Below are 15516 nucleotides of genomic sequence, written 5' to 3' on the forward strand. Positions count from 1 at the left end.
GAAACACTCAATGTCAGAACCGACATGATATTACCATAGACCTGCAAATGAATCAAATCTCCACTACTAATAAAAACAAGATGCATAAATCAAAGGGTCTTTTATTGGTTGTAACGAGGCTTAAGTAAAGGTGGTGAAAAGGCTAAATAATATGGCTAGAATTCAAGGCAAGAAACTAACAAATAACAAGTTCAACTCCATCAAAACATTAAATACAACAAGATAAAAAGACAAACCATTAAACAACAACTTTTCCTTTCGAAATGAATTGTTTTTTCCACATTTTTGTTTTTGTTTTGTATTCCACTTTTCTCATGTCTTTTCTTCATCTTTTTCGAACAATTTTTTTCTTTCTTTCAAATTGATGTTGTTTCTCTTTTTTTCATGGAGCATACATCAACTAACTGTTCACTTACCCTAAAAAGGGTAGAAAATAGTGATAAAATAAAAAAAACTCGGGTTTATGAATATGATGAAAAAAAGAATGAAAATAGGCCCAAGAGTGGTTAACTAGGGGAAAATGCATGGGTAGGCAATTTTAGTGGGGGAAATGGAATTGTTAATCCTAAAGTGCCCAAATCATTTTCAAGCATCATGTTAATGTATAATCTCGACAGTATTTAAAATACAGGTTCTAGAATACCAATGTCAAATTTAACACACTCAATCCAAAAAAATGAGAGCAAAATGATATGCTCGTAAAGACTCAAATCTCACCAAATTGTTTTCATACATTGAGCTAAACACATTTCAACCAAAAAAATCATGGAGTATCACAAGAAATCTAACTTGATCACAATTCATGTTATTCACTATCAAGAATATCCTAACCTAAACAATTATGTGTTCTCAAATAATCATGGCATTCAAAAAAAAAAATATTCAACAAGACAAAGGAATTCAATGAAATTTTTCGCAAATCCAATCAACACATACTATCATCAAAACATAGAGATAAACAAAGGAAAATTCAACCTAGACTCTACTCCCCCTCACTTAAAGTATTTTCCCCAAAACGTAAATGTAATACTCTAATTTTGTCCGGGAACTAAAGAAGGAACAAAGTGTAAGGACCAAACATATAATTGTACCTATTATAATTTTGGGCTTTTCCAAAAACAAATTTGAGCCACCTTCTGTAACTTGGAAAAACAATACAACCACCCACTATCATCTTACCACTACCCCACCACTAAAAAACTATCCCACCACTAAAAAACCAACTTACCATCTCTTTATTAATTCCTCTAAAATTTACGAATGGGGGAAAGCCACGAGGCTCGGTTATCTCTCTGCATCTTTCTCTTCCTTCCATGGTTTTTGAAGACTGTACCTGTGATGACGAGCTGTTTCCTCGTCACGATGCCACCAATAGAACCAAGGCTTTGAAACAGAAACTCGTAGCCACTGCATCGATCTTGATGGCCAGCGCTCTCGGCGTTTCGCTCCCGATTCTCTCCAAGAAGAACCCGACGTTTCGACTGAAAAACTATGTATTCTTCCTGATCAAAGCATTCGCTGTCGGTGTGATTCTCGCCACTGCCTTTGTCCATATACTCCCCGATGGATACGAGTCCTTGTCCAGCCCTTGCCTCAGCGAAAAGTCTTGGGGTATTTTCTCTTTCTCTGGTTTTCTCGCCATGGTTTTGGCCATAGCCACGATGATGATCGACACGTTCGCGATGAGTTTCTACAAGAAGTCGCATTTCAATAAGGCTTTGCCGGTGAATGGGGGGAGGACTTAAGCAGCTTCAAAGCATCGCTAAGAGGCCACGTAGTTATCTCTTATTTCCTCTGAGATTAGCAACTTGGAAAAGACATTGAAAGAGGATGAAAATGGACCTTCTCCTCCTGCTGTTCCACAAGTTCTAGTTCCTATTGCAACCTCAGCAAAGGCTCCAGTTAACCCAGCACTGAGTTACGTTACACTCGCCTCATTCAGCTGGGATCAAGATAACGATAAAGTTAAGATATATGTCTCTCTGGAAGGAGTCGAACAGGAGAAAATCCAGGCATATTTCAAGCCATTGTTATTCGATGTTAAATTCCATGAGGTTAAAGGCAGGAACTATAGATGTGCTATTCCAAAATTGAACAAGGAAATCGAACTAGAGAAGTGCAAGGTGATAGTTAAGCCTACAAGAGTCATCATCACGTTGTTCAAAGCTTCAAAAGACAAATGGTCTGATATGCACTACAGCGAGGACAAGGTGTAAGATGGAGAATAACTGAAGAGGGTTCGCCTATTTATGTTTACTGGCGTTTTGCTTACTAAATGTATCATGCAAGGTCAGGTATTTATGGATGCTTTTCACAATGATCTCCGCAATTTTAACTTTGATCGTGTTTAAGCTATATTTTCCTATTTACCTCTCCAGTATTTCACATTTGATTACTTTGTTGATTTGGTGTTTGTATGGTTGCATCACTGGGCGTCTACTTTGGTCTTTATGAGCGGAGTTAGTAATCATTTTGGTCTAGGCTTGTTTGAAAGTGTTATTTTAAAAATATTTTATTTTCTTATTTTTTTCTCTTCCTTTCATTTATTTAATATTTATTTATTATTTCTTATATAACATTTTTTACTTTCTAGGGATATTTTCAATCGATCAAAGGTAATTAATTCGAGTTGAATTTTTAAGTTTTAATTTAAATTTTAATTTTTGCAATTAAGATAACCGATAAATTAATTGGTACCCAAAGGGCAGTACAAGGGTGTTAATCATTCCTTGACTGTAATCGACTCCCGAACCCTACACATTTCTAGTAAAACGCATATCATGTAAGATGATGTCTGATCCACCTAAATGCTTTTAAAATGATCGGTGACAACTCTAACCCATTATTTCAAGTCGAAGTCCAATTTCGGGCCCACCTGAAAGACGGTCGCGACAGCTTGGCGCTCTGCTGGGGACAGGTAAGCGAGTCAGGTCGAAAGTAATTTCCGGTTATCTTTTTGAGAGAAAATTATAAGTTTAAATTCTAATTTATTTATTCGATTCTAATTATTTACCTTTGATTATTTTTCGAATAAATAGTTGTATTGATGTTTGCTTTCAATGATTTCAGTTTTTTAAAAAAGTTTCTAAGGCTCTATACCCGAGCTGCGAACCCTGTTTAAGTGGGGGTGAAAGCGACGTCTTCGTGAGAATTTTTTCTCCGCACATGCCTAGCAAGTAGCCTTCATGATTCATATACCTTATGTCTTTGTGTGAATTTATTCACCGTGCGGGCATAAGGGAATGTATCCTCTCGAGTTTAACTTAGTCCACATGAGCTTGTAATGGGTTTAGGACTAAGGGTCAGGCAAGCCCAAGGGGGCATCAGCAAAGAGAACTTGGGTACCTTCTTTAGAACCTAAACTGGGCAAGTACAAGGAGTTAGAGCCCACCTTAAAACCTCATTTCAAACCTTAGGCTATTTTGAGATTATTTCCTGCTTTATTTTCTGTTCAAAGCATGCAAACTATAAATTTATGCTGTTAGGACTTGTTCAAAATTAACATGCGGGATAGAGATCATGTCCGGGTAGGAATAATAAGCATGTGGGGTAGGACTTTTTATTTCATTATTGGTTTGATTATTATCATTATCCCACTAACTTTTTCCTTTATTTTTTTGTTTTCTTTCATTTTAATTTTATCATTTGCATCATTTAAAAGATGTGTTGATCCACTAAAATGTGTTCGTTAAACCTAAATAATTTGCATTAATGGACAAAGGGGTTGTAATACAAGAGGTGAAAAACGCAGAGGTCCGGCTATGGTCAGGGAGACAATCTGCAAGACAGTTCAACCAAGAAGACGTGGTACCCGTAATCGAAGAATTTGACACACTGCTGCATTATAAAGGATTCAGAATGGACCGGGATTTACACCGAGCATATCAAAAGTCGACCTTCTTAGTTGGCAAAATTTGCAGGGGCAAGATGAGAAAAAGGCTACTAACTGGGAGAGTCCCTTCAAAGATAACAAGAGCGGGATGGTAAAACGATAACTGAAATTGGAGGCCATTGTTGACGAATTCAAGAAGCAAGCAAGTAAGGTTCATATACTTCCTTTCGATGGAGGGCTCCAATGACATATTCTTCGGGAGCAGCTCAACACTTGCATGGTTTAGCCAGAGAAGCCAGAGCGGTTCGACAAGGTATTCAACCGACGACAGACAAAGGTAGAGGATTAGTCAACCTGTTAGAAGTCGTTCGGGGTCTAGAGGATTTAGTCAGGATATACCTTTGATATTTTTGTCTCTTCAAAGATAAAACACTTTTGTCCCAATAAAGAATTATTTATAATAACATACATGTTTTTGGATCAATGCTTCGAACTTTTCATGCATTTTTGCATTTTGCATCTACATTTCATTTTTTTAGCATTTTTCATAAACATGAAATTTCTTAATGGAGGATTCGATGAAGTGTTCTTAACCACATGACACCACATGGAAGCAAGACTTTAACAATTAAAGAAAAAACTAAAATCAGTACAGTGGGAGCCTGATCAGCTGATAGTAGGACTAAGCTTGCCAGGATAATCTGAGAAAAGAATCCCCATATCCTAAGGGCTACAATATTGAAGCTGGGTGCAGTTACCACATAGGAAGATCCAGACGTTCCTCTTAAAATTATAAGACACTAAAACGCAAAATCCAAAACTTGATGGATTCAGGGGCATGAACAATCGAAGAAGGGGGCATTGCATCTACCATTTGCATTGAGAGCATTGTCTTGTTCGAACACGTTTTTGATCTTTCATGTTTGCTTAATCTTTTAAATGATTGAATTTATGCTACCTTTTAAGGTGGAATAATTGAACGAGTTTTAATCTTTAGTTCTTCGAATATTAAATGAATTAAGGATTCTTTTAATTCTTCAATTGTTATAGATTTTTTATATATGACAAGATTAGACCTCTCGTATCCTGTCTAAAACCTCAAAATAAAATACCTTAATTTTTTACCCAAAATAACTCATGGTCATTACCAAAAGACCAGATTTTGACATTACATCCCTCTGAAATTTTTGAACATTGCCTTTATCTTTTCGATACACCCATACCTTTCTTTAGGTCAACAAAGTCACACCATTTTCTTTTTAGAAGAAAAATTGACATTTTTATACCATTGAAACCCAAGGCATTGAGTTGTTCATTTGAACATGAGCATTCTTCTAAGACACAGCTTGGGGCATCTCGCAGGGAGCTTGAACATTGAGACATGTTGGGAGCAAGAAGCAGAAAGAATAATTCATTCGAAATAATTCTATCATGCATTAATTACACTGTTTTCATGTGAATAAAATCAATCCTGAAAATCTATCCCCCTGGGGATACATATTCTGCGAGGACTTTTGTGTATGAGATGATGAACGACTTTGTTTCATTTATCCATATATGTATAATATATCCCTTGTTGTCCCCTTTTGAGCCTATAATATTTTTCTTCTTATTCAACCTTAACCAAGGATCACTCTCCACACCGGGGGGCAAAGGTGAAGGACATATGCTCACATGAGTGAATGCATCAATCTAGAGGAGATACCAAAAGGTGAACCAAATGCCAAGTGTGAAGATTCAATCGAAAAAAGAGAGAGAAAAGAAGCAAAAAGAAAAAACAAAAGAGAAAATAAACAAAGAAAAAGGAAAAGAAGCACATAAAATTCCCTAAAGTCAAATGGCGCATCAAGCTTCACACTATGAGATTGATCAAGCACAATTATTCCAGAATCACTGAATCACTTTACTCGAAGATCATAGAGCATCAAGAGAGAGAGACATACGAGCATATTCAAATTGAGCAAGACAGGATTGAAGACATCAGAATGAATTGATCATTGGTTCAATTACCCTTAAACACTTGTTTTGGCCTTTTATCATTTTCTTTTATAACCATGAACCATGGCCTACATTATGTGCCTTAAAAGTCCCTTCTAATCATACATGGATTTCTAAACAGAAGAGACTATCTTCAGATTTCATTCCACCCATCAGGATTAATTTTTATTTGCAAAAGGTTTTCTAAAATCTTTAATGCATGATAGGAAAAATAACAAAGGGGGGTTCAAGACAATCCTGAATAACATTTTGAAACTAAATGAGGATTCGAGTTGAAAACCTGAAAAGACGACTCGAATATAAAAATTGTGCAGCTGAGATGATCACACAAATTCCTTGAGAAGGCATCGCACAATCCGAGTATGACCATGAAAGCTGGGAGTCGGAGAACACTTCCAGTAGAGGAGCATACAAGCAACCCCATCAAACCATTGAGCATCAAATAAGAAAAATACCAAACCTTTGACCAAACATAATAACCTGAGACTTTTTATCATTTCTTTACTTAACCATTTCCCAAAGATAGCTTTGATCTTGACATTTGTTAAATAGCTATAATTTATTGAAGGATTAACAATGTAATTAATTCTTTGATATCCAATGAACTCTAGTTTTATGATTTGTCTCAATTATAAAACCGAGAAAGGGGAAATATTTTCAAAACTTTTGATTAAACATTTTTTGAAACTCTTTTAATTGATATTTTCAGAACTTTGAAAATAAAAGACAAAGAAAAACATTTTTCAAACAAGACAATCTCTCTAGAGTTGATCTTGGTAAATGACATGTGGCTCTCATACATAAAACTCGTGATTATAATCAATCCTGAAGCAAGAAATGAGGAACAATGGGGGAATCTTTGAAGATTTAACATTGGGGCATTTTTGGAGATTCAACATCGAATATTGGGGCATCTTTGGGGATCCAACATCCTGATGTGAATTATCAGATCTTCTAAAGGCCTTTCCTCTACATGCAGAAACAAACAAACAAAGAATGAGACTCCATCTAAGAGATCAAACAAGAACTAATTCATTGTGCATATATATTAGACATACTTAAGAGCATCACATTGATCATTTTTTTTGCATACATAATTTTTGCATCTTCAGAGTCAATTTCAACTTCATAGCGAAGGATATTGGACTCGAAACAACGCAACTTACACAAGATTGGATTTTAACTTCACAACGAAGGATATCCAATTCAAAGTTCAACTTTACGATGAAGGAGCGACTGTCAACAAACAACTTTCCAGTTTCATTCAGAGTCAATTTCAACTTCACATCGAAGGATATTGAACTCGAAGTGACACAATTTACTCAAGATTGGATTTCAACATTCACAAAAAATGATATCCAACTCAAAACCAATTTGGTGAAACTTAATCAAGATTGGATTTCAACTTCACGACGAATGATATCTAACTCAAAACCAATTTGGTGAAACAATATTTGGATTTCAACTTCACAACGAAGGGTACCAATTCGAAGTTCAACTTCACAACGAAGAAGCCATCCACGATTTCAACTTCACTATGAAGGATATCGTACCTAGAAGCAGCAATACAACTCTAGATTGGATTTCTACTTCACAACGAAGGATATCTAATTCAAAACTCAACTTCACAACGAATGAGATATCCACGATTTCAACTTCACGACGAATGATATTGTTCCCACAAGCATCATCCATCTCTAGATTGGATTTCAAACCAATTTGGTGAAACTCAATCAAGATTGGATTTCAACTTCACGACAAAGGATATCCAACTCCAAGTTCAACTTTACAATGAATGAGCCATCCACGATTTCAACTTCACGACGAAGGATATTGTGCCCAACATATTAACTTAATTTCACAACAAATGAGTCATCTACAACAGGGATTTATTCCCCAGTCAAGTACAACATAACTCAAAGGCGAGAAGGGTTATCTTTCAACAAACCCTTGAGTTCGATTACATTCAGCTCAAGGGCATATCAAATTTACAGCATAGCTCAAGTCGAGAAGGACTATCTGTCAACAAAAAATTGTCGAGTTCGATTCCATTCAGCTCGATGCCATATCAACCACAAGGTAGCAGCGAGAAACTACTTTTCGGTTGAAGTTTAAACCAAGGTCTTTAAGTCAAGAGAAAGATCAGGGGTAATCTCTCAGCTTAGTACAACATAGCTCAAGGCAAGAAGGGTTATCTATCAATGAAGACTTTCGAGTTCAATTCCATTCAGTTTGAGGGCGTATCAACCGCGTTGTATCAACAAGAACTACTTTCCGATCAAATTTTCACACCCAAGTATTTAAATCGAAAAGAAGACCAAGGTCGACCAAATTGGTAACAAAGATACACTTTTCGATTCACCTACGATTTTGACTTCACAACGAATGATATCGTACCCAAAAGATTGACCCAACTTCACGACGAATAAGTCATCTGTGACACAATAATGAAAAACCTGTTTCATTCAAGTCAAATTTCAGCTTCACAACAAAGTATATTGGGCTAGAAAACAATCCATGAGCTATCTCCCAATACTTTGATCTCAACTCAACTTTACAACGAGGGTTATCGCACTTAAGAGGTCCACGATTTCAACTTTACGACGAAGGATATCGTGCTCAGGATTTTACAGTTCAACTCAACTTCATAATGAGGGAGTCACCCACGATTTCAACTTCACAAAGAAGGATATCGTGCCCAATGGATCAACTTAGTGTCACAACAAACATTATCATCCACTGACCAGATCTCCTCATTACGTAGGAACCATGTCATGCCTAGATTCATGCCCATGTCTTCAGTCGTGACCGAATAAGATCATGCATGAAAATAAGCACAATACCCCTTCTATAAAACCAAATAGTCGAAAGTTGCAAAATGCTCTTGTTTTACTGCTAATTCTAAAAAATAAGATCATGCACGAAAATCAACACAATACAACCAAATCAGCAATAATAAATCCATAAGATCAAAAAATTAACTAGCAAATATTATCAATTAAGAACACTTATCAAATTCCACCTCACTTATCTCATGCTTCTCCTCAAGTATGTTTTAGTCAAATCAACCAAAAACTCTATTTACCTTTCTTTTCTAAGTCTCACATCAAAGGAAGCAATGTAAGTAGAGACCACAATAATCATCCAAGTCAAGACACCAATCAATTGAACAACACTAATTGGAACAAGGTAAATATAATTGTGACATCTTACCATTCATCAATCTTAATGCCACTTAACTCAACAACTTACTAGGATTCACTTAAATCACTCATTGTGCTTGGTGTATAGAAATGCTCAATGTCAGAACCGATATTACCATAGGCCTGCAAGTAAATCAAATCTCCACTACTAATAAGAACAAGATTCATAAATCAAATGGTCTTTATTTGTTGTAACGGGGCTTAGGTAAATGTGGGAAAAAAACTAATAATATGGCTAAAATTCAAGACAAGGAACTAACAAATAACAAGTTCAACTCCATCAATTGACTAAGTAAAGCAAGATAAAAAGACACAAACCATCAAACAACACCTTTCCTTTCTAATTAAATTTGGCTTTTCCGCACTTTTGTTGTTGTTTTGTTTTTCCACTTTTTCTCATGTCTTTTTCTGTTTTCTTTTCATTTTTTCTTTTTTTCAAACAACTGTTTTTTTAATAAAAAAAAAGAACTTTTTTCTTTTGCACATGACTTCCTTTCTAACACCACAAAAATTCTTCTATTCATGGAGCATGATCATACACCGGATAAATTATTCACTTGTCCTGAAAAGTGTAGAAAAGGGGGATAAAATAAAAAAGGCTCAAGCTTATAAATGTGGTGGAAACAAAGAATGGGAATAGGCTCAAAAGTTGTTAACTATGGAGTGGTTAATCCTAAGGTGCCCAAATCATTTTTAAGCATCATGTTCATGTGTAATCTCAATAGTATTTAAAATGCAGGTTCTAGAATACCAATGTAAAATTCGACACACTCAGTCCAACAAAATGAGAGCAAAATGATATGCTCGTAAAGACTCAAATCTCACCAAAGTGTTTTATTGCATTGAGCTAAGCACATTCCAACCAACACAGTCACAAGAAATCCAACTTGATCACAACTCATGTTATCCGCTATCAAGAATATCTTAAACTAAACAATTATGTGTTCCCAAACAAGCATGACATGCCAAAAACATTCAACATGACAAAAAAATTCAATGGAATTTTCTGCAAATCCAACCAACACATACTAGCATCAAAACATAGAGATAGGCAAGGGGAAATTCAAATTAGACTATACTCCTTCTCATTTAAGGCGTTTTGTCCCAAAACATAAAAGTAAAATGCAAGAGAAGGAATAGAGTACTCCCTGAATTTACTGTCGATCATAGCCATGGCCACGAAGGGAGGTGTTGGGATGAAGAAATGAAAGGATTTTAGCAATGTTTGTCTCAATGGTGTTGAGACGATTGTAGACCTCATTCATTTATGTTTGCATGTCCGGGCGAGGTACTATAGGTGACGGCTGTGGTGCATTGCGATGAACAAAGACATGCTCGCTGTGAGGAGTAAGGACACCAAGTGGAACAAAGTATTGTATGCTCGGGGTTCCAGCAAGTAAGCCCTTCGAATCCAAGCATCGTTCATCCAAGAAATCTATGGAAAAAATATAAGTAAACCTAGTAACATCAAAATTAGCAATGCGGGAAGCTAAATGAGTAATATAAGAGCCAAAGATAAGCGGGCAATTGGATCGAATAATGATCTCAAAAGCCTAAGCAAACCAAAAACCTAAGTTCACCCACTGGTCGACTAACATACACCATAAAAAGAAAAGTTCAACTCGGCTCAAAAAAGAAGACGAGTCGTTTCTACCTGAAGGAAGGAAATGCTGTATATAACGAAAGGTCAAATCATGTAATGATGAGCTCGAGTCAAGTGAGTGTTGAACATATGACCAGCTAATCCGGTTTGTGCCTCATAAGCCATATCGACATATCAAGCAAAGCAGTCAGATACTCATGATTCGTGACACCCATCACGAACCCCATAGCAATATTAAAATCATAAATAGACATGGAAAAATGATTTATGCATAATCGAAAGGTAACGATATCAGGAGAGATAACATTAATAAGACGATGATGTGAAGAAGTGAAAGTAGCATAAAATTAAAAATCAAGTTCATAAAACGTGCCACAATTAATCATCGGATATAAAGTCCAATCAATGGTAGCAAAGTAAGCATGTGCAGATTCGCGTAAATGCAGAGTTTCCAAAGTTCGAGTCAGAATATAGTTACCTACACGAAAAGACGATGCCTTACAGATTCAAAATGTACTAACTCCTCATTGGTGAACTGTAAATAACCTTGCAGAGTTTCTTCAGCATGGACAACATACGAGCAATCATGTCAGTTACGTTCTGGATTCTCATGAAAAAGCGGTGGACTTTCAGAAGGGGAAAATCGTCTGGGATGGAGGATTGGGACGGAGAAGTGGGTTGCTTGGTTTGATGTCATGTACTATAGGCATTATCAGGTGGTGTCGTCATTGGAAAACCATCATCAAAATCTTATATAAAACCATAAACTGGATGGTACATTAGTAATGGTTGAATTGAAATAGGATCAAAGTTTACCTCAGGAGTATTGTCAGATGCCACCGAATGCATGGAACACGATGGGAAAACTAATTGTTGTGGACGAGAGAAAGAAGTGGCCACGGTGGGCATGGACTGGAATGACGGAGATGGTGAGAGCGATGGAGATAGACAACGAACATTACTCGTTTCGGGGCGGAGTAAGGTGGTCGGCACAAATGTCGAATGGTACGACGTTGGTGGACTATTTGGTGCGTGGCCTTAGCCTCACACCAAGAGAGGAGAAGGTTGCGGCGGAAGTAGCTCGGAATCGTTGGGAACTTTAACAAAAGCCGGTGCGTTGAGCCGGCGATACCCACTGAGGGCGGTTGGTGGTAGTGCGGTATCATTGTTTTGTTGGTTCTTTGTGTGTACCATTGTGGATAGTAGCGATCAAGTAAAAGCACGTGGGTTGGTTTGAAGAGGGAAGCGAGCGGCACGGTGAAGAGTGGTGGTAAGGTCAACGACGGTGAAGGAGAGAAGGAGATGTTGGTAGACGATTTCGGGGGGAGGAAGATGAAGTGGTGAGATTTTTATTTTTTATTTGGTTTAAAAAGGAATAGCACGTGGGGTTTTGGAGTTTAAGTGAAATTGGGTTGGTTTAACAAAAATAAATGATAATTGATACGGGATGAGATAGGGTTTAGGTGTTTTAATTAAAATAGGTTTTTAAAATTAAAAGAAAAAAAGACATGGTTAAGAAGGTAGGGCCCATAGAAGAAAGAAAGAAGGACGGGAAGAGGATGAAATGGATGGCGGCAGGTTCTTGTCTCACGATGGGCGGGAAATGTGATTTTGAGTTCGGCTAAAATGCGCCGGCTTCTTAGGGAAATGCTAACTTGCGTCGTTTGTAATGAAACGGTTCGCACCGCGCTGGAACAATTTTTTCCAATGCCTTGCACGATTGCTGTTACTCATGATTGAATAAACTAACATGCAGATAATGTAAAATAAAGATAGAGTTGGCCATAGCCTGTCAACGTGTTTCCATCGTTTTGGTAAAAAAATGATAGTCCATTTTGGTAGACGAGAATCTGAAAACTGCAGGCGTGGAATTGAACTGTACATACGCTGAGAGATGAAATGTTTAAATTAAAGTGAGCAAAGTGCAAATAATCTATCTTTCTTCTCATGTGACTACTACTGTATATGTGTATGTCCATCCTGTGGCCTTTCCTCACAATTAACTGATCACAATCCTAGTTGCATCCTAAACAATGAGATTTGGGGCATTGGCAGTTTCGTCTTTGTTCTTGTCCTATGTACTCCTTTGCAGTTGCCTGAGTGAAAACTGCAATGGTGGTACTACTAACGGCGGAGTCGATGATATTATAAGGAAAGCATTGTTTGAAAAGATGCTTCCACATGCAAACACGGATAGTTGCCATGCCAAGGGCTTCTACACCTATGAGGCTCTCATATCTGCTGCAAAGTCTTATCCAGCTTTTGCTACAACAGACAGCGATGTGATTCGTAAAAGAGAAGCTGCTGCTTTCTTAGGCCAAACTTTCCACGAAACTACCGGTAATCTGTCTAATTTTTCACTGACAAATCTCGGAAACAGTTGATTAGTATCATTTTTGACGAGTAATTTGATGATGTGTGTAGGTGGAACTGGGTGGAAACCTTCAGATGGTCCATATTATTGGGGATATTGCTATAGTAAGGAACTAAAGCCCCCTACAGATTATTGTCAGCAAAGCACCAGTTACCCGTGTGCTGCTGGTCGAAATTATTGTGGTCGGGGTCCCATGCAACTTTCTTGGTACGTAACGTACTGTTTCTGTGAAAATTAGACAAAAATCTATTTTCACTGAGATTTCTGTAATGAGTTAAATTTAATACCTCAGGAACTATAACTACGGACAATATGGAGAATCCATAGGCCGAAAGAACGATCTTTTACATGACCCTGACCTGCTAATAAAAAATGCTACAATGGCTTTCGAGGCAGCTCTCTGGTTTTGGATGACTCCGCAATCGCCAAAGCCTTCTTGTCACGATGTGATGGTCGGAAATTGGCATGGTGATGGAGAGGGCCGGCTTCCGGGGTACGGTGAGATAACGAATATTATTAATGGTGGCATAGAATGTAATAAGGGTCAGATACCAGAGGGAGAGGATCGTTTTGGGTATTACAAGAGATATTGTGAGATGCTTGGAGTTGGCTATGGCGAGAATCTTGACTGCTACCATCAGAAGTCCTATGCGATCGTACTATTGGTGAACTCAATGTAACTTTGTGTCAAATGATGGGGTTGTAAAAAAATAAGTGCTTTATGCATTGAAAAATAAGAAAAGAGTACAACAGTGTTCTAGGCTACTTGACACTGTTTACTATGTTTAATCATGTGATGTTGTTGTATTTAAAGTTCATGTAATGTAAGCTTATTAGCTGAAGATTAATGAAATCAATGCTTGATCCTTTATTAGCTACGTTGATCATGGCTTGAATCGGTTAAAGCTTCATTGTTTTTCTAGTTTGAGAACATTCCACGATATTAGTTTGGCAAGTTTCATAGGCTTTCATCATTTCTCAGTGATATCCCTCTCTTCTAATATATATTTTACTACTTAAATTCAAGTAAAATTTGATACTTAATTAGATAAAAAGAATTAAAGTGACAATACTTTATACTTGAATGATTCAATATAAAATAGGATAAAATTATTAATAAACTTTATGATATTTGATAAAGAATATTATTTAACATTATATTTTGTGATAGGTTTCGAATAATTTATCTTCTTTGCATGAAAAGAAAAAGAAAAAAAAGAAAGTACGAGGAATATAATCTAAATGAATAAAACTTATAATAAGTAATAGCTCACATGATAATCATGATTGAATAAACTAATGCATACAGCTGGACTGCATGAATTAAAGTGAACAGATTCAAGTTTCCGACTGAGCAAACCAAAGACTAGTAAATAAAATAAGGTAAATTTTGAAACCATGAGATTTTTTTTTCTAAAGGTATGGTTCGGTTTGTATTATCTGCCACATAGGGTGTTTAATGAGTTGAGCAACTCGTGAGTTGTTCGAATTCGATTTTATCAAAATTCGATTAATATTCGATTTAAATTGACTCGACTTGAAATCTTAACGAATTCGGAGATATTCAGTCTAGAATTCGGATGTTAGCATGACAAGACAACAATTCATTGAGAAATTTGGTGAGAATATCCATCTCAAAAGGGACGATCTTTTAATCCTTTGCAACAAAGGAGATGCTCCAACTGATCAGCTACATATCTTTCTGCCTATCTTCATTCATTTATTTTATGCTCATTGAAGTTCTCAGGCTTTAGGTCTTCAGTAAATGCCTACGGATTTAAAGGTTCACCAGCGCCAATGTTGCCTAGCATTAAGTGAATGGACAATTTGAAATCATTAATTTGAAAATTGATGATTTTGCTAGCTTTGATTTCTGCTTTTAAGCATTTAGTGGAATTATGCAGTTAATGTGATGAAATTCAAACAAGCCACTCTTGCCTTAATCATTGATTGTTGCTTCATGTTACTCATCTGCTGAGATATGCACACTTTTTTATGACTGCTCCCATGTGGTGTTAAACTTGATAAACTTGTAAACAAATATGTTCTACATTTATGGTTGAAAGCTTCGTATTCGAAACTAGATTTTTTCAGTTTAGAATACATTTGTAACTGAAAAGGAAACAGAAATTTGAAAAAGCATTAGGAACATCTTTGAAAGGATTGCATTTCACATTTCAGGTTCAATGTTGTTATACAAATGTTAATCCGAGACAAAAAAAAACATAAAATATTATGGATCGAACGAAACAAAAATACGAAATTGAAGTAGAGGAACGCAATGATTTACTCGTATATGGACATGAAATCGGATGAGCGAAGTCAGATAAACAAAAGAGAATATTTTGTTGAGGCACGTATGAACAATTTCCTTAAGACAAATTTATCCTCTCCTCAGTGCTTTGAGTAATGTTAGATGTCGGCCTCCCATAATACAACAACAAACGATCAGAACAGTAAACACAACCGTAGTGATCAGTTGAACACAATCTTGTATTTCTCTATC

At 36.5% G+C, this 15516-nt stretch overlaps 1 protein-coding gene across 1 annotated transcript; it reads left to right on the top strand.

The window, feature by feature from the left end:
• The first annotated feature begins 12639 nt into the window (after positions 1-12639).
• LOC120162991 (endochitinase-like) lies at positions 12640-13690 on the top strand. The gene is made up of 3 exons (XM_039173027.1): positions 12640-12976; positions 13061-13217; positions 13303-13690. Exons 1-3 carry the CDS (start codon positions 12670-12672, stop codon positions 13688-13690), a joined length of 852 nt encoding a protein of 283 aa, XP_039028958.1. The 5' UTR covers positions 12640-12669.
• Positions 13691-15516: the final 1826 nt, after the last annotated feature.

The sequence above is a fragment of the Hibiscus syriacus genome, unplaced genomic scaffold, assembly GCF_006381635.1.
Source record: "Hibiscus syriacus cultivar Baekdansim isolate YM2019G1 unplaced genomic scaffold, ASM638163v2 tig00111427_pilon, whole genome shotgun sequence".
In the NCBI taxonomy this organism is placed as follows: domain Eukaryota; kingdom Viridiplantae; phylum Streptophyta; class Magnoliopsida; order Malvales; family Malvaceae; genus Hibiscus; species Hibiscus syriacus.

Bases quoted from the DNA above. Each gene is read 5' to 3' on its own strand.
- LOC120162991 (XM_039173027.1), top strand. From the start codon at position 12,670: ATGAGATTTGGGGCATTGGCAGTTTCGTCTTTGTTCTTGTCCTATGTA. The intron at 12,977-13,060 runs GTAATCTGTCTA...TGATGTGTGTAG, and splicing joins AACTTTCCACGAAACTACCG to GTGGAACTGGGTGGAAACCT. The intron at 13,218-13,302 runs GTACGTAACGTA...TTAATACCTCAG, and splicing joins GGTCCCATGCAACTTTCTTG to GAACTATAACTACGGACAAT.